General features: G+C 44.3%; 1 protein-coding gene across 1 annotated transcript in view; it reads left to right on the top strand.

Moving 5' to 3' along the window:
* Window positions 1–890: 890 nt before the first annotated feature.
* NUGGC (nuclear GTPase, germinal center associated) overlaps window positions 891–18,401 on the top strand; it is a 45,450-nt gene continuing 27,939 nt past the window's right edge. The window contains exons 1-9 of the mRNA XM_059393486.1: window positions 891–948; window positions 4,562–4,666; window positions 5,291–5,399; window positions 6,219–6,441; window positions 6,909–7,139; window positions 10,123–10,332; window positions 14,915–15,090; window positions 16,469–16,487; window positions 16,771–16,860. Coding sequence (XP_059249469.1) covers window positions 924–948; window positions 4,562–4,666; window positions 5,291–5,399; window positions 6,219–6,441; window positions 6,909–7,139; window positions 10,123–10,332; window positions 14,915–15,090; window positions 16,469–16,487; window positions 16,771–16,860 — 1,188 coding nt within the window. The 5' untranslated portion in view covers window positions 891–923. The remainder of the gene's footprint in view (window positions 949–4,561; window positions 4,667–5,290; window positions 5,400–6,218; window positions 6,442–6,908; window positions 7,140–10,122; window positions 10,333–14,914; window positions 15,091–16,468; window positions 16,488–16,770; window positions 16,861–18,401) is intronic.

The raw sequence follows: 18,401 nt of genomic DNA on the forward strand, positions 1-18,401 counted from the left end.
GACACTTCTCCTTTTGGGTGTGCCTCTCTTCCCCCACCCCCTAACCCGGCAGATGCCCCAAACTGAGGGGTTGCGTATAGAGCCAAGTAGGGGTGTGTTCTTCATTGAAGTGGAGTGAGGTGGCAAGGAAAACCCAGAGTAGGGGCGTCTGGGTGGCTCAGCTGGTTGAGTGTCTGCCTCCGACAGATCCTGGGGTCCTGGGAATCCCTGCTCAGCGGGGAGTCTGCTTCTGCCTCTTCCTCTGTCCCTCCACCTGCTTGTGCTTTGTTTCTCTCTTTCTTCCTCAAGTAAATAAATAAAATCTTAAAAAAAAAAAAAAAAAGAAGAAGAAGATCCAGAGAACCTGGGTATCACATCTCTACTGCCCCACTCAGTAGCTTCCAAAGCCACCCCAGGGAACCCTGGGAATATCAAATATTCCATCCATCTTCCAGATTCTTGCTGAGACCTGTGGAACTAAATACAACTGAACCTGAGGCTTACACGATTGGGCCCCTGATGTCACCCAAAGGAGCAAAACCGTATCATCTCACCTTTATGGTTCTGGTCACCAGAGGCTGATTGTCAGAGTGGATTGTCTTAAAGATCTCAGATAGTATCAGTTTAAATTTCTACAGATGTAACTACAATTGAAAACTAATGGCCAAACATGGATCTTTGTCTTATTTAAATAGACGTGTAGTATATGTGGTGTTGTGAGGAATTCAAAGACAAATTAGAATGGCTATTGGCCTTTAGGAGGTTGGAATCTAGTTGGAGAAACAAAGCATAAGCAGATTGACACATTGTTGTTGCTGTTACTCTTTTGCTTTTTGTACTTACAATTTCTGCTGTTATCCACCTGCCCCCCACCCCCATCCTTTATATATATTTTCAGGCTGGTTCTCCTAAGTGGACAAAAGCAGACGTTTGCCTATCAGGAAATGGAAGACACTGAGGATTTTGTGGGTAAGGGGCCACATCCAGGTAATATCCCTACAACATCCCCTGATGGAGTAAATAGTTCCTATTTATCATTATATAATAGAGGGCTGATGGGTTGAGACTGTATTTAATTATCATCAGTGTTCCTTCATCTTTATTCAAAAGCTGCTTTCTTATGACATAACAGTGAATGAATGTCAATTATTTCAACAATAGCTTAAAATAGAGCTATTCATAATGTAGTGGCCTGTCCAACCAGCAATTATATTTGTATATCCAGGCTCCCCTTCCTTTTATTTAAAAAAAAAAAAAAAACTTTAAAAAGATTTTATTTATTTAACAGAGAGAGAAAGAGAGAGATCACAAGTAGGCAGGTGGCGGGGGTGGAGGGGTGAGGAATAAGCAGACTCCCTGCTGAGCAGGGAGCCCAATGCCAGGCTCCATCCCAGGACCCCAGGATCATGACCTGAGCTGAAGGCAGAGGCTTAACCCACTGAGCCATCCAGGTGCCCCATTCCCCTCCCTTTTAAAAGGAGGTTCCAGAAAGCCATCTTGGATTTTCTGAGGGTAATCTCTCTTAGAGTGAACAATGTAAGGCCCCTGGAATCATATCAGGTGGTTTTCTTAGAAGGGGAGTTATAGAGTGAGTGCTTTTGGAGTCAGTGAGGGCGGCCTCCCTCCCCAGAAGGCTGATGTAGGGCCCCGGAGCTAAGGAGGGAGCCTTCCCTAGGAGGATGCAGAAGAGTAACCCCTAGGTACAGAAAACAGGGGGTATCACCTCCTTTGTGTGTTTTTTTTTTTTTTAAAGATTTTATTTATTTTTATTGGACAGAGAGAGAGATCACAAGTAGGCAGAGAGGCAGGCAGAGAGAGAGGAAGAGAAGCAGGCCCCCTGCAGAGCAGAGAGCCCGACGTGGGGCTTGATCCCAGGACCCTGGGATCATGACCCGAGCTGAAGGCAGAGGTTTTAACCCACTGAGCCACCCAGGTGCCCCTCCTTTGTGTTTTGAGAGGAAAAATTCCTCACTCACAGGGGATGAAAACCCTTAGGGGCAAGGGGTACGCAGTTTCTGAGTCAGTGGGGTGGTGGCTAGCATCCGAGACATGGCTGGGCACGTAAATGGAAAGAAAGATAACACTGGGGCTCTCTTGGTTGAGCTTAGCCCTGAGAGAACTTGCTTGGAAGACCCGCCGCTGTCCGGGCTTAACGAGCCGGTATCCTTTGTCCAGCTTTTAGGGACATTTCAAACGCGACACCTTGTGGCAGCAAGAAGCAACAGCAGCAGTAGACTAGCTTCGGATGCCCTCCCACTCCCACTGCTCTTTTTCTTGGGTGATTCCCTTTAAAATGCTGAAAAGGGGGAGGGAGTGCTTGAGCAGTTATAGGGAATGCGACGAGGTGTGGCCGGTTCAGACCAGTTCATTCCAGTTACAATCTATATAGCAAGACTAACCTGAAATGGTCTAAATCCCAGATAGTAAACTTTCTCCTTTCCAAGTGGCTTTTCTTTTCAGAAACTGAAGACAAAGTTTAAACCCTGCTGTTTCATCTGACTTCTTAGCCTTTGCTTTAGTTGAGAAATAAGCTCCCGATCATTTATCACATTAATTGCCAGTGCTTATAAAATGGAAATAAAGGCCATGGATGCATGGACCCATCCCTTGTTTTATACACGTGGCTGAGATACTATGCACATATTGTTTGCAAAAAAGAGCTTTTGGGTTCCGAAGTCGAGATCAAAGCCCGACATCCTTCACTTTCCTCAGCAGGTTGTAGAAACTTCTTGGAATCCTGAGACACCTTTTATAACGTGGACTAAAATATTCTTCGGCCTATCGCTGGCCTAGGGAGGCCTAAGTGGTAGATTCTTTTTTTTTCCCCTGCTTCTTCTCCAGTTCCAACCACTGAGCCAGCAGCTTGGTATTTAATTCTAGGCAGTCCTTCAACTAAGCCATGATGAATTCTTTGAGTTGAGCTCAATTAAAGAAGCTAAAATGTCTGAGGCAGAAGGGTCTGAAATACCCTTCTGAGCAGCCTCCAGGACCTGGCAGGGTTTGTGCTGGAAGCCATAAGGCTGAACCAAGGGGGAACGACAGAATAACCATCTGGAACATCTGCTGTCTGGAGCCCAATGGTGGAGGCTAGGCCTTCTGCACAGGCTGCCATCTTGGGTATCAGAGTGAAACTTCTCTGCGGTTCTTCAGGAAAGATGACTTCTCAATGTCATGCACAGTCTTGGGGCCTCACACTCCTAAATGAACTTGGAGTGCCTTGACTCTTGGGAATCAACTTTAAGGGTTCATTTTGATGAAGTTCTAGAATCTAGGTGAGGTTCGGTGGGGTGAGGTCCAGAGCCGATGGCTAAGAAAGAATTCTTAAGATGTCTCTGGTGCAAAAAGGTGGTTTATAAAGCACAGGGACAGTACCTGTGGGCAGGAAGAGCTGCTGCCCCAGGTTGTGAGGGATGGCAGGTTATGTACTATGTGGTTGGGGGAAGGTTAGGGAAAGGGAGATTTCAACAGAGATTTCATATGCTAAAGAGGGCCTACAAGGTGCCGGGATACCAGAGGTCTTGCGGCTTGATCAAGGTTGTCTTTCCCTTTTAGCAAGCCATTAACATCAAGATAGTTGGGAGATTCCTAAAGAATGTCACATTTGTCCCACCCAGTAGTGGTGGGGGTGAGGGGGAGATTGCCAGGTGTCAGCCTTTTGCTTTGTCCTCAGCCAGCCTTCTGCTCCCTCATCACTCTCATGGCCGTTTCCCAAGGCCTAAACTGATTCTAAGAACACTGGGTTAGGATCCTTGTCAATCACCTTGACTTAAAGACCCACCTATGGCCCTTTTCTAACCAGGTGGAGACCACCAGTGGGTATTTTCTAAGACACAGCCAAAGCACAATGTTTTGGTTGTACCCTTCTGAGGATTATGGATCCTACCAGCCCTTCACTTCATAACCAAGGGAAACCATTAAAGGAAATAAATCTCTGGAGTACTACAAAGATTTGCTGCTTGGGGATTTCTCTTCTTTTTTATGTAAGGAAGCAGCTGCTAATGACTTTCAGTGAGGAAGGGGGAATATTCTTCCAAATTTAACCTTGGAAGGGCATCCCCTGGTAGAACACCCTCCCACGCTCTTACATCGAGTATATTCTTATCAGGCCTCTCATCTTACAGGTAGTCAAGGAGAAGTGATTTGCCCTGATCATGTGGTCCGTTCTTTTTTCTGCATTCTGCTCCTGATCAGTTTCTTTCCCAGTCTGGAGAAACTTCCTAGAGGCCTTCCTTCACCCCACACTTAGTTGTATCTTGGGCTTCTCTGTACACAGTTGGCGTTTAGTGAAGAATATCCAGCCATTCTGGTGGCTCGGGATTTCCAGACTTTTCATTTCATTTCAACATATGTCCTGGGGAGATACATTAGACTGCATTTTGGAGCTAGATGTGAAGTCCTATGACTCTGGGAAGTAAGAACCAGACTAGAATGGTCCAGCAGTGCCTATCTCTGATAGGAGTTAACAGGCCTGCAGAGGTGGCAAAAGAATTCTTAGATTCTTTGGGTTTGTGTTCTGATAGAGGTCAGGCAAGTATGCTGTGCCCAAGACCTCTAATTTTATATAGCCTCTGTTTATCTCTAGTTGACGATGATGTATTTAAAGAACCAATGAAAAAAAGAAAACGTTCAGATAGAGACCAGAGGTTCCGCGCATTTCCCTCTGTGGAACAAAGTGCTCTTAAGGAATGTGAGTATTATGACCCTGCTGTGTGGCTTGTATTAATGTGGCTCTGTTCTTTTCCAAATGTGTGAAAATGCTCAAAGGAGGAGAATGTTCAGTTGGAAAGAAGGATGAAATATTTTCAAATGATCCTGAGCCAGAAAAGGAGGCCTTGGGGCAGGGATATATAATTTGACAATGCATCTCTATGAGTCTCTGGATAGGAGAGTTGTTGTCAAAATAAGAGATTGTCAAAATAACCTCTTCCTGATTAGGAAAATGACTGTGAAAATGGTTGGTTTGGTGCCTTGGTGAGTGTTTCTATGATGCCCTGGCAGTTTTTCTTTTTATGACCACAGGAGAGAAGAATTTAGAAGGGCTATAGCCCACAGCAAAGATATGCTGACTTCTGTTACAAGGGGTTTCGGAGCAGACTGGGCCCTTGGGAGGCTCTCACAATCAATAATTGCTATCTCCCATGAGCAATCATTGCTAGTGTCAGATAACTTGCTATCATATTTAATTGGCTTTTCATTTCACTTCATTTCTTTCTTTCCTTTCTGTGTGGTATTGAGCACATTCCTCTTCTGGAGATGTAGTACTTCATCTCTGCCAGGTATGTGTTGGCTAATACATTCCTGTTGATTCCAGATGAAAAATTAGAGTCACGGACCAGAAGGGTTTTGAGCAACACTTATCAGAAACTTATTCAGTCTGTCTTCCTGGATGACAGCATTCCTAATGGAGTCAAATATCTCATGTGAGTCTGGTATCAGCTCCCCATCAAATCTTCCATCCATTCTTTCCTTAGGTGATTGTAAGTGCTTTTCTCCAACAATGAAGAGGAATTCTTAGTTAGAAACTAAGCAAAGAAGGCTGAACATTCATTAGCTATGGGCTATTATTTATTATTGATTGATTGATTATTATTGCCATTCATGGGGTTGTCACACTTGCTAGGTACCCTGTTAAATATTTTACATATATCAAATTTCATTTACTTGTCCCAATACCCCTATAAAGTAGGAACTATTATTATCTTCCCAATTTTACTGAACTTGTGGCTTAGAGAGACCAAGACATGGACCAAGGTCACACTGTTGGTAAACGAAAGGGCCTGAATCCAACCCACGCTGTGTGAAACTCTAGCCTGTGGCCTCAACCACTGGGCTGAGCTGACTTGAAGCACTTGATTGGTGCCCGGGCTGAATCTCTTACTCACAAAAGTCTCCAGGTTGCTGCCAGTAATACTGTACCTCTGCCTAAAATTTATTTCCAGGATCCAGACTATATAATTTCCATAGAACACAAACAAGGATGCTTCGCATCCGGGTAGGCATTACAGAGTTTGTATAGAATCATCACTACCATGTATTTTTGCATAATCTCCTTTGAGGCTCATGACGCCTCTACGTAGGAAACGGGGACTAATATTTCCTCCTGATCAAGAAAGTCTCAGAGATTCAGAAAGATGGATGATTTGCCTGGGATTGCAACTCAGTTCCTTCATGTTCTATTTTGGTACTCTTCCCACTATGCTTTGATGACCCTGACCATGTGCATTTAAAAATCAATTTAGAAACAGGCTTCTTGCCTTGATTGAAAAACCATCATTGGACCCAATCTACATTGGATTATTTGGAAGCACAGGGGCTGGGAAGAGCTCCTTGATCAACGCTATCATCCAGCAAGCAATGTTTCTACCAGTATCTGGAGAAAGTATATGTACGTCATGTATTGTACAAGTGAGCTCAGGCTGCTGTGAGCAGTATGAGGCTAAAATCCACCTTCTCTCGGACCAGGTAATTGTCCCCTTCCTCCCTTCTTTCCTCCTTCCCACCCCTGTTTTCCTTCCTTCCTTTTCCCCACCCCTGCCTCCTTTCTTTCCTCCTTCCCGCTCTCTTTCCTTCCTTTTCTTTCTTTTCTTTTCCTTCTCTCCTAGAGATGAACATAATATTCCTTGTAGATATAGTGTATGCCTTTGTCAAAAGAAAAGAACATAGTACAGAAGGAGAGAGTTCTTTAGGGCAAGATGGGGGTTCTAGCCTGCATCCTGTCACTGTTGTTACGGGGCTTTGGGCAAGCCATTTCCCTCCTTGGGCTCCTGATTCCTGAATGACAACACAAGGGGTTTGGATTAGATGATTCCCTGCTGGATTCCATGATGTTAGAGTTTCTGAATAGGCAGTCCCTCCAGGAATGGATTCCCCTTTTTCCTTGTTTTCCATGTCTGTGTCATGAGGGGCTTGGCCCTACTCTCCCTTGGCAGGAGTGGAAGGAGGAGCTGAAGCACTTGACTAAACTCCTGCACAGGACAGAGGAACCAGACAGAGAAGAGGCAGACGTGTGGGACAGGGATGATGCTGTGGAGGAAGCCATCTGGAAGCTACAGATGTTTTACGGAAATGGAGCGGAAAGAAAGAGCTATGAAGAGCTACTGAGGGCAAGGCCCAAAGGAAAGATTCCCACCTCCAGAATCATCACCCTCAAGGCAGAAGAGGTAGCCCTGAGATTTCTTTCTTCATTTTATCATGAGTCACAAGTTTAAGAATCAAATCCATTGAGGAAATTGGCTCACAGCACGGTATTTTTGTTGGAAACGAGTTGATACCCAAATCAGAAGTATTCCTGCCCGAGTTCTTTTTCATTATTTATGGTTGTAAAATGAGAAATGTTAGTGTCTGACTGGGGGTCTTTAATGCCCAGGGAAGACTATTTACAGTTACTTGAGGATTAATTAAGGATGCTTGGGGGTACAAATGTCTAAAAACAAAACCATCCGATTTATAGTGGCTTAGATGAATAGGGATTTAGTCATTTTCTTATATAAGAAGACTGGAAGCAGCTGGGTTTGTGGGTTGGTTCAGTGGCTCATCAATGTCAAGATCAACACCTCCTGGGCGCCCTTGGCCTGTCCTCAGACTTGTTGCCTCCTACTCATAAGATGCTACTGAAGTGCTAGACTTCACAGTTGGCTTCATAGAAGAAAGCAATGGATAAAAAGTTGGCACCAACATCTCCTCTTTCCTGGGAAAGTAAAAACTTTCTCAGAAACATCCCCAGTAAACTTCTGGGTAGAATTTCCTGTTCAGAGGATTCAGTCACATGGCCTTTCTAGCTGAAAGGGAGTCTAAAGCGAGAAGCAAATATGTTGTGATTGGCTGAGGCCAATTTGCATCCACTGCCCAAACAAACAAACACTGTTCTGCTAGCACGGGTGAAGCACGGGATGGATATTGGATATGCAGCTAGTAGAACAATGCTCTCCTCACATCTATCATCAATATTCGTTTTAAATTTCTTTTTAAAGTAAAGTAAAACACTTGTAGAACTAATGCATAATTTTATTACAATTATACATTTAAAACCTAATGTTTCTTGTCTCTTAAGATTCGTGTTTAAAATATTGTTATTCTGTATATAAATCTGACATTTTCTTGGTATGAAGTAAGAACAATTACTTAAACTTGTTCTAAATTTTAATGTTTTCAATTATCTCCCAAGGTTAACATAGCAAGTCCCTCCTTAAGTAGCTAATGCTTACTTGTATAATTAATCGAGTTTCCTTAGACTTTCTGTGTTATGGTTCAGATTTAATATAGTCCATTCTCTCCAAAATTTTTAAATACTTGACCAGGCACATTTAGAGGTCAAATAAATGGAATCTTTCAAGGCACTTAGCTCTTGTAAATCTAGGAAATCAAATGTAATAGCCACTTCTTATATTTAAATGGATATCACTCTTCAAAATAATTACACTCTTATTTTGTCTAAAACATAGACTGAGCATGTCCAAAGAAACAATGATTACAAAACTGGTTACTTTATCAGCACACACACAATTTACACCAAGTAAGCTACACCAAGGTACCAATATAGTAACCATTTTTTCACTACCCTGTATTTAGAAATATTCCTTCTCAGTGTTACAAATTTACCCCTTGAAACTAGGAGTTGAAATACCACAGTTACATCTCAGTGAATGAGGGCACTGATTCAAAGTCTGAGTCCAGGGTTCTAGATCGGACTGAGGGAAACCGAGCTTGCCTTCCAGAATAGTTTGTCCTGAGCCAGTTTATTGGGTTGAGCCACCGTCTTAGACAAAGGGACTTTTCAAGGACATGCTTTTTCTTTCACACTGCCTTTAGGGTATCTGCTTTATTTATTCTTTTAAAGATTTATTTATTTACTTCAGAGAGAGAGAGAAAGAGAGAGCGTGAGTGGAGGGGCAGAAGGAGAGAGAGAATCCCAAGCAGACTCTGCACTGAGCAGGGAGCCCAACACAGGGCTCAATCTCATGACCATGAAGTCATGACCTGAACTGAAACCAAGAGTCAGCCGCCCAACCAACTGCACCACCTAAACACCCCCAGTATCTCTTTTGTTTTTTAAATTAAATATCTTAAAGAACTTTTCTTTCACATTTTCCTATTATTTGATTAGAATTGATGAATTCTGTGACTCCCTACCCATATTGCAACAAATCCCCTGATTTAATCTCAACTCTCTTAAGAATTTCTGTTCTTATCTTTCTTTCAGGACTATTTTATAGATATTTATTAACAATGACCACCAAAGGGGCGCCTGGGTGGCTCAGTTAGTTAAGCGTCCAACTCTTGATTTTGTCTCAGGTCATGATCTTAGTGTCATGGGATCAATCTCCATGCTCAGCAGGGGTTCTGCTGGAGATTCTCTCTCTCTCTCTCTCCCTCTCCCTCTGCCCTTCTCCCCTGCACCCCCAGTGTGCTCTCTCTCTCTCTAAAATAAATAAATAAATCTTTTTAAAAAACGACTATCATATATCCCAAATCATCTGTCTTTTGAAGTAGTATCCTGGTAGAGATTTGCTGCCACACATGGTTGCTGGCATGAATGTGTCCCATGCTAGGAATAATGGGCCGAGAACAAGTCCCCATCACCCCCCATCATTAAAACATTCTGGAAATGCCTACACATCAAGATTTTTTTTTGTATTTGGAAGAAAAATTTTAAAAACATTTTTAAAGATCAATTTCAGACTAATTTTCAGTTTGGAAAATATGGTCACCATGTCACCATCAATTTTCCAAAGTCAGGGCTTTCTGGTAATCCAAATGTTTGCATTAGCCATGGGGGAAGAATGCCCTCTCCCCAAAATGTAGACAATTGCATATTAATAATGTTAATTTTAGAATTAAAATGGAATTTAGAGGTTGAATTCATTATCCAGTGAAGCTATAACTTTGCTGAAGCCCCATTCTAACTGGTTCTGGTTTTTTTCAACATACATTTAAGGAGCTTGCACTTTCTGATCTCCAGGGTCCTTTCTGGCTCTCAGAGCATAGGGCCTTTGCAGGTGGGATCACAGGCCTCCCGCAGCCCGTTGCCCAGTGCTGTTTCCTGCCACTACTCAGTGTACCATCACTGAACACAAATCACAGCTGATCCGGGATCGAGGAACTGGGAGAACATCTAGTGTGTGTGGCTTTGTCCTTCTTCCTCAGGCAGGAGAGCTGTCTGTCAAGCTGGACCCCTACATCCGGACTCAGAGGAGAGACTTGGATGGAGAGTCAGCTGAGACACAAATTTGGCCCTTGATCAAACACGTGGAAGTGACTCTTCCCAAATCAGAGCTGATTCCAGAAGGCGTTGTGCTGGTGGACATCCCAGGCACAGGCGACTTCAACAGCAAGAGGGATGAAATGTGGAAAAAGGTGATTCTCTTTCCTGTGACTTCATTCCCTCCTCCCTCAAACTCCTCCACCCTTTCTAAAGCAACAAAGAATGCTCTGCTTCAGCTGCTGGGGTTGTAGGAGCTCAAGGGCTTAGATTCTTCTACTTGCTAGGTCTACCCAGGTCAATGGCAGGAGAGAGGTGGCCAGAGAAACTGGGGAGGGAGGAATCGTGAGGCAGGCCTGGAGGCTAGAACAAGAGTAGGAAGAACAGGGGAAAGGTCAGCAACCAAGTAGTGCGGTCTAGGAGTAAGCAGAGGAAATGCAGACAGGGGAGAGGGAGGCCAAGGGGTGGTACAAAGTGGAGAAGCTGAGAGCCAAGCACCAAGGAACCAGGAGGCCACTAAGGTGTTTAGCTGTAAGGCACAGAGGCCCAATAAAGCAATCCCAAGCCAAGAGGGATTAATTGAAAAAGTATCTGAGCATCTCCTGAAACAGCCAGACCTCAGGGCCTCCTATCAGGACAGAAGCTGCCATTGTCTCTCTCACTCTCTGCCTGGCTCTTGGGACTATTCCTCTTTGAGCATCTCTCTGCAAAGTCCTGCTTTTCACTTAGCTTTCTCTACTTAGCCCTTAGGTTCCACGTCGTGGAGAATGACCCCCCACCTCCGCCTATGACTGTTTGACTTCAGTCTCTATGTGTTTTAGTTCAAATTCCTAAGAAGGAAAATGGGATCAAGTACTTCCCAGCTAATGCTTCACCCTCTCTGGTGTAAGCATCGATCTTTAGTGCAATCAGCTGTGGCTGAAGTGGTGGTTGAAAGTCTGTCCTTTCAACCAAAATCTTGGGTAGGGTTTCAAATCTCGGCAGATGAAGTCAGAACTGATGGGGCACCCCCGGATATGTCTACAGCCAGAGAGTTAAGCATTGGGGTGGTTAGATCTGTACCTAATGATTAGAGTTTGAAACATCTTTTAAGAATTTATCTCTTTGTTCATTTGCTTTTCATTCATCAAACACATATAATATGTAAGACAATGTACTGAGGATGCAAAGATTATAGCCCAATAATAATAATGATAGCAGACATTTACCAAGCATATATTTTATACTATGTACTGATCTCAGTGAAGGAAGTTGCCCATTATCACTCTGGGGATTTTAACCCAGGCAGGATGGCTCAAAAGCCTCTCTTCTCTTCAACTCTATAAACTTATGCGGTAAAACAAAACGAAATTAAAAGATGCAGAACATGGTCTTTAATGTTAAGAATTGCGCGAATGCATGTGCACGCATGCGTGTGTGTGTGTGTGTGTGTGTGTAATGTTTGTAAATGAACAGCAAAAGGAGATTCTTGCCTTTTGGAAGGATAGACACCTAACTGTTAACGAGTTTCTATGTTTACTACTGCTCTTTACTACACACACCTGTGTATTGTTTGTTATATTTTGCATGAACGTGTAATCCCTATATAACAAAAAAGCTAAAAAGCTGAAAACAAAATAAATCAATGTTGAACGAGAAGCAGAACCTTCCTACAAGGGGCTTAGGGTCTAACAGGAGAGGAGATACCTACAGATGACTAAATCCTTGGCAGATTGTGAGACACGAGAAGTCTAAGGTGCTATCAACGCTCAAAAATAGAAATTACCTTCAACAAGAGACCTCATTCCTTCAGCAAACACCCACTGAGCCTCTCCTCAGTTTTGCATTAGGTTTTGGATGGAGGGAAACAGAGTCCTTGCCCTTGGCAATCTTGTAGTCTGGGAGAGAATCTAATTAGTTATAGTACTTAACAAACCAGGTTACTTAACAATGAGAGTGCATTCTTTTTGCATGTGAGGATAGCTTCAGAGAGGGCGCTTAAGCCCAGTTGTCACCAGAGAAGATTGTTGAGAATGGGACCCCTGAGCACTGTCATAGGTCAGACAGCAGCAAAGACCCAGAGAAACGAAGGAGCCAAGTGTTGGGGGAAGGATGAGTCTTTTGGGGGTGGCTGGAGGAAAGGATTGTGGGGTACAGAGGAGAGGGTTACAGAAGGCAAACCCAAAAGTTGGGCTTAAACACTACCCTTCCTGGGGAAGCTCGAATGACGAGAGGTACTGGGGTATGTGATAGAGAGAGAAAGGGTATCTTCAGGCGAGGAGCTCAGAAGCATGGGGAGGGAACATGGAAATGAGGCCTAGGACAGGAGCTGAAAGAAGACTGGGCATGAGGGCTGGGATCAGTGAGTCATGATCAGTCCTGCACTATAGAAGGCTCCATAAAGAACCATCAATTCTCTGCTATATGCAAACTTTAAATTCTGCGGATTTGTGCTAAATGCATGACTGTGGGTCAGGGGAGCTTTGAGACTAGTTTGCAGTCAAGATCGGGATGAAAAGAGGACAGCTGACAGATAATCAGCCTGATTTTATGGATGAGGAAATGAAGGCTCAGAGAGGGGAAGTAATTTTCCCAAGACCACACAGCTATCGAAAGGCAGAATTTGAACCTGAGAGCAGGTCCCCACCTTCCCAGCTGAGGCTCTCTCTCTCTCTCCCACAACCTCCCGCAACAGTTCTTTAAGATACAGGCAGTCTGAATGTCCTTCCCCTTGGCGGTCTGCTCAAGTCCTGACATGAGGGCCTTTGTTTCTTGAGGTTCTTGTCACTCTTGGAGTGAAATAGCCAGCCTTGGCTAGTTGCAGGCTAGGCCTGGGAGCAGCAGCGTAAGGAGGCAGCCAGCCTCTCTCCCTGGAGGGAGCCATGGCTGCTGCCAGTTGCGATATGCTGGGCAGCCTGTCAAAGGCCGCTCAGAACAGAGGAGCCGGCAGATCTGGCCCAGATCAGCCTCTCTGAGGAGGTCGGGCTACAGTGAAGGGATGGTTCCTGGCCTGTTCTGCTTGGCCTCAGCTCCCCTGCATGCCTGTGGTTTTGTGAGACTCTCTCACGTGGAGTGACTAAAGACTCCCCACTTTTTAGGAGAACAGAGCAGAATGCCCCCTCCCTCTTCCCTCTAGCTTCCTGCCTTGCTGTTCCTGTGTCTCTTTCTGCCGCCTTGAAGTCATGACACCTTCAGCCTGTCGCCTGAGCCCTCTGAGGCCCTGTTCTCCTCATGGGAGGGAGGGTTGGGCTGGCATGGATGTCACCCCACTCATTCCTAAATTTAGTTGCTCTAGGTAGTGTTTTTCATTCTTCTGAGCCTCTAACTTGACCAAGTCCTGGCAGTCAGAGCCTTGTGTAGGGCCAGAAATTTGCAGTCCTCTTATGTTAATAAACATTTAGGAAGCACCTGCAGTTTCCCAGGACCATGGGAATACAAAGGTGAAAGAGGCCTTGCCCTGGGGGAGCTGGTAGCCTGCTATCCTGCGATCTTCCACAACCTGACTGATGAGCTAGAAGCTTCCCTAGATAGATTATAGCTTGGGAAATGGAGGGAGCCAGTTGTTTTTATTTTCCTGCCTCAAGGGGAGTCCATCCATAAGGAGGAGGCTCAGGGCCCATAGTTGTATGGCCTTCAAACTGATCTTTAGCCTCCTGATCTTTTACCTCTGTAAAACGGTGAAGTTTGTCTAACTCTGGAGATAGACAGTTTAAAAATAATGATCCACAAAGCCAAGAGGTGCATGGACAGAGGATTGAGGATGCTGAGGAGGTGGGGGGCCCCAAACCCTCCATCTCCAATTCATTTAAAGCAGTTCAATTTTAAAAAAATCTTTTGGAAATTGTCCTAAGATTTCAGTTGAAAAAGACTCCACTGGTAAAAACAAACTCAAAACCCAAGATTTCTCAGCCTCAGCACTGTTGACATTTTGGGGGGCTGCTTACCTGGGCGCTAAAGAATGTTTTAACAGCATTCCTGTCCTCTACCCCTGCCCACTAGCTTACCCCAAGTCATAACAATTAAAAATGTCTCCAGGGGCTCCTTGCCCCCACGTGGTGGCAGTGTGCTGCATACGCAGGGGCAAACATGGAACTGATGCCCTGTGCTGATAACTTTGAGGTCAATGCATGACCAGTAACTAGTTCTGGAAAAACAATAATTTTCCCTAGGAGACAACTGAGGTAAAGCAAGCCAGTGATGGATCTGGGGCTGGAGGTCTGATTTCTTGAATTCTATCAATCAGTAATGCCACAAATAGCTATGAAGCCTCCAGGAGGGATCAATCGCTGTGCCAAAGGGGGATGTGAATTCTAAGCCGCAAAGTGCAACCTCTTCTTTTCAAGTACCTCACAGTCTAGAGGTGATGTGGGGTCAGGCGGGGTGAAGAGGTACAGAGAGCCCAGCCTATGCACTAAGCCTGAGAGATACCATGATACCATAACAGGTAAGTCCAGGTGCTGGAGGGTGCAGAGGAGGGGTGGTCAAATCCAAAGGGCGAATGGGGGTCAAGCAGAGGTCACGGCAAGTGTAAAGGTCCTGAGGGATGAAAGACCAAGTTACATCTGAGAAAATTCAAGAAGCTCAGCCTAGCTGGTACATGGAAAATGTGGTGGGGAGAGCTGAGACGCAGGACTGGAGGAGAGATGGTACAGAGCAACATAAATGGGCGGAGGACATAAATGATACATTAAGGGCTCATGTCCTCTACAACTGAGATGCCACTTACATTCTTAAAATTATTGTGGTTCTGTTTCACAGACCATTGATAAATGCTCAGTGATCTGGGTGATCAGTGACATTGAAAGAGTTTCTGGAGGGAGAGCCCATGAAGACCTGCTGAACGAGAGCATCAAAGCCTGCCAAAGGGGCTTCTGCAGAGACGTGGCACTGGTGGTCACCAAGACTGACAAACTCCACCTGCCGGAATATCTGAGGTACAGGGCTGGGCTCGAGGGTCTGTGGGCTTTCCTCTATGGGTCCCAACTGCTGTAATGACAGAGCTTTGACTCCTGGGCATTTCAGACCCAGGGAAGCAACTGCTGGGGATAAAAGAGAAGTCTGGGGAACCTCCGAGGACATTAGGACCCTTGGGACCTTAGGTAGATTGCCTTGGGAATCTGAACACTGTGGGCCCTCTAACAGAGTAGCTGCTCCATACCCAGTAGGCTGTCCCCATACAGGGTGCCACTCATGTGTAGGAGATGCAAAGAGCACCTCTAAGACTTGTGGTGGCCCCCCACAGATATGGGACGTGGAGACGCCCCCACAGCTGGTAGGCAGTGTCTAGAGTGCTATCTGACATTGCACAACCTTAAAGTGTCAGATTCTGTTTTAGGCTTTAAACCCCTGTGGAACAAGGTTCTCGATGTTTCAGAGCTTTGGCCAAAAGTAACAGCATTCTGACTAAATTTTAGTGGAAGGTAAGCATTTAGAGTTTAATAGATGTTAAGTGTGCCCATTTCCACGTGGATCTCTGTAACCAAGAGAGCCATAACTTACCTTCTCAACTGGCATGCTTTGAAAGTGGAAAGGGGGTGTTCTTAACCCTTACAGCAAGTATCAACCTGTCTGTCCTGGGTACACGGGCCTATGGTCACCAGAGAGAATGTTGTTAATGCTTCCCTGCTCTAATTAGAGCATCCTTACCGGTCACCTGTCATCTCTGCCCTTCCCCCCCCACCCCCCACTGAAACTTGCACCCGTGTCTCCAGGAATTCATGAAGCAGAGACACCGTCTAGGTTAAAGAAAAAGACCAAGGATGTTTCCCCTGCTTCTTGCTCTCATGGGTTAGGTTGGAACTTCAGCTTCAATTTTTTTTTTTTTTTTGGCCTGCAGGCTTTTTTCACCCCGCCCCCTGCCCCAGAATAGTATCTCCAGTGCTCCCTTCCAGTGCCAACTCTGCAACTGAACATTACCATCAGATTTATGAAGCCCTTATTGAACACTGTGGTAGGGGCTGCACATTCAGAAGGGCACAGCACCTAGTCACCAAGTCTGCTCTCTTACAAGAAGGTTAAAGGTTATAAGAGAGGGACAAGCAAAGTGTTATGGGGACCCAGAGAGAGGGGGCTGCATTTTGATTGGGCCGGGGGAAGGGGCCACAGAAAATTCCAGCACCAACAAAACAGTGAGAAATAAAGACACTTGTTTCAAGTGGACACTGGAGGTAGATCAGAAGAGAGGACATTTGGACCAAAGAAAGCTTATGTGAAAGAATTAAGGCACAACCGTATATACTGCTTTCAGGGAAAGTCGAAAGACTGCTGTGACACACAAAACGAGTTAAGTAATTGTTACAATTTTCTTTTCAGGGAAAGAAAAGTGAGAAATGTAAGTACGGACTACTTATTTTTATTTTTTAAGCTCCATTGGTATACAGTTGATACACAAATAATTGCATGCATTTCATATAACAACTTAATGAGTTTGGACATATGCAAGAACTCGTTATTTTTAATAATACTTTTCATGATTAATACTATAAAATTCAAAGCCATACACATTTGTCTGGGCCAAATGCAGTTATGCCAGAAATAACTGTGTAGCTTATCACCGTATCACTCTCGATAACCTTGGACTCTTTGTCATGCTTTCATTTCTTTTCCCAACCTAGGGAGCTATTTTGAGTCAGCGGGAGGCTGTTTTAGAAAGAAATGAAATGATAAAACTACAAAGGAATAGAATTCTCAAGGAAAAGCTCAAGGTGAGTTAACAGATTTCCAAATGTGTTTTTTGGCTTTTCAACCACTCAGATTTTCAGAAACAGATGTCTACTGGGTCTTGTGTAGTTGCCACATCAAAAGCTTTGGAACAAACAGTTTGGAGTCAACTTAGTCCTCCTAGTTAATAACTTTGTGACTTTTGGCAAATTACTTCTCCCTGAGCCTCCACTTTCTCATCTGTAAAATGGGGAGTTGATAACATCTACCTCCCGTGGTTGCTGGAAGGATGGGATGAGCATACGGTCCACTGAGAGAGAGATACCCATAGGTGATATCAGAGGTCATCACACTGTTCGAGGATGATTCGAGGGAGGAATGCATAGGGTGCTGTGGGGACACACGATCTTCTCCAGATCTCACTAGCAGGCAGAGAGGCGGTGTTGCAGAGAGGTGCAGGGAAAACTCCTCATGCCCTTGGGCAGAATTATAAAGAACCAGCAGTCTTTAGTAAGGTGAGGATGTGGGCGAAAGGGCCTTCTGCAGAAGCATTGGGAGATGCAGCTGGAGCTATTTTTTCATTTTTTAGAGAGAGAGAGAGCTGGAGCAAGGGGTTGAGGAGATGGAGGACAGGAAGGGCAGAAGGAGAGAGAGAGAATATCTTAAGCTGTTTCTGTGCCCAGAGCAAAGCCCGACACGGGACTTGATCTCATGACCCTGAGATCATGACCTGAACTGAAATCAAGAGTCAGATGCTTGACTGACTGAGCCCCCTGGGGCGATTTCCCTGTTCTATGGGAATCTCTGTATTTTCTCAAATTATTTTTTGTTATTCTGCCACTAAAATAAAGTTACAGACATAAATTTCCTTACTATAATTGTCTTATACAATGATAAAACTGAAACCAATTTTAAGATAAACTACAAACAAAACATAGAAGTGGTATATTGAGGTCAGCATAATGGGATAGATGTTTTGGTTTTGCTGAAACTAAATCTTTGGCTCTGGGTAATAGTAAAAACATATGGCCCGAGGTCCAGTTCTATATTTAATTGCATTCTGCAGTTTGAATTCAATTACATTGATGCAGAAAACGTCTGATGTACAAAATGGAATTGAAATTTTCAAAACTTTTGTCTCTAATTCAGAATAATCAGACCTTGTACTTAAGCCAAAACCTTTGACCAACCAATTCTTAAATGCTGCTTTTAATGAGGCAATAAGTGAGCAAACCTGTTCCTATTCTCTTCAGCTTTCTTGCTGGCATTCAAGAAATATGCATTTAACGAGTACTTCATCATTTTGTTTTTGGAAACAAAAACACAAAGTATTTCAGTACACAATTCACAACTACATTTATTGCTAATAAATGTGGTGCGTTGGTGCATATGAAATAGGGTTTGGACAACAGTGAGTCAGCTTGCCGGGTGACTAGGGTTCTATCATACAGGTCTGCACGCCTACACCTCTGAGGGCCAGGTGATACCTTAATTCTCCGACCACTTGACTTCAGCTGAATTATTGTGAACCCTTCCCCTGTACTGCATGCCTTCATTGGAGCAAATTGAATCTTAATCATAGAAA

This window comes from Mustela nigripes, chromosome 1 (assembly GCF_022355385.1).
Source record: "Mustela nigripes isolate SB6536 chromosome 1, MUSNIG.SB6536, whole genome shotgun sequence".
NCBI lineage: Eukaryota > Metazoa > Chordata > Mammalia > Carnivora > Mustelidae > Mustela > Mustela nigripes.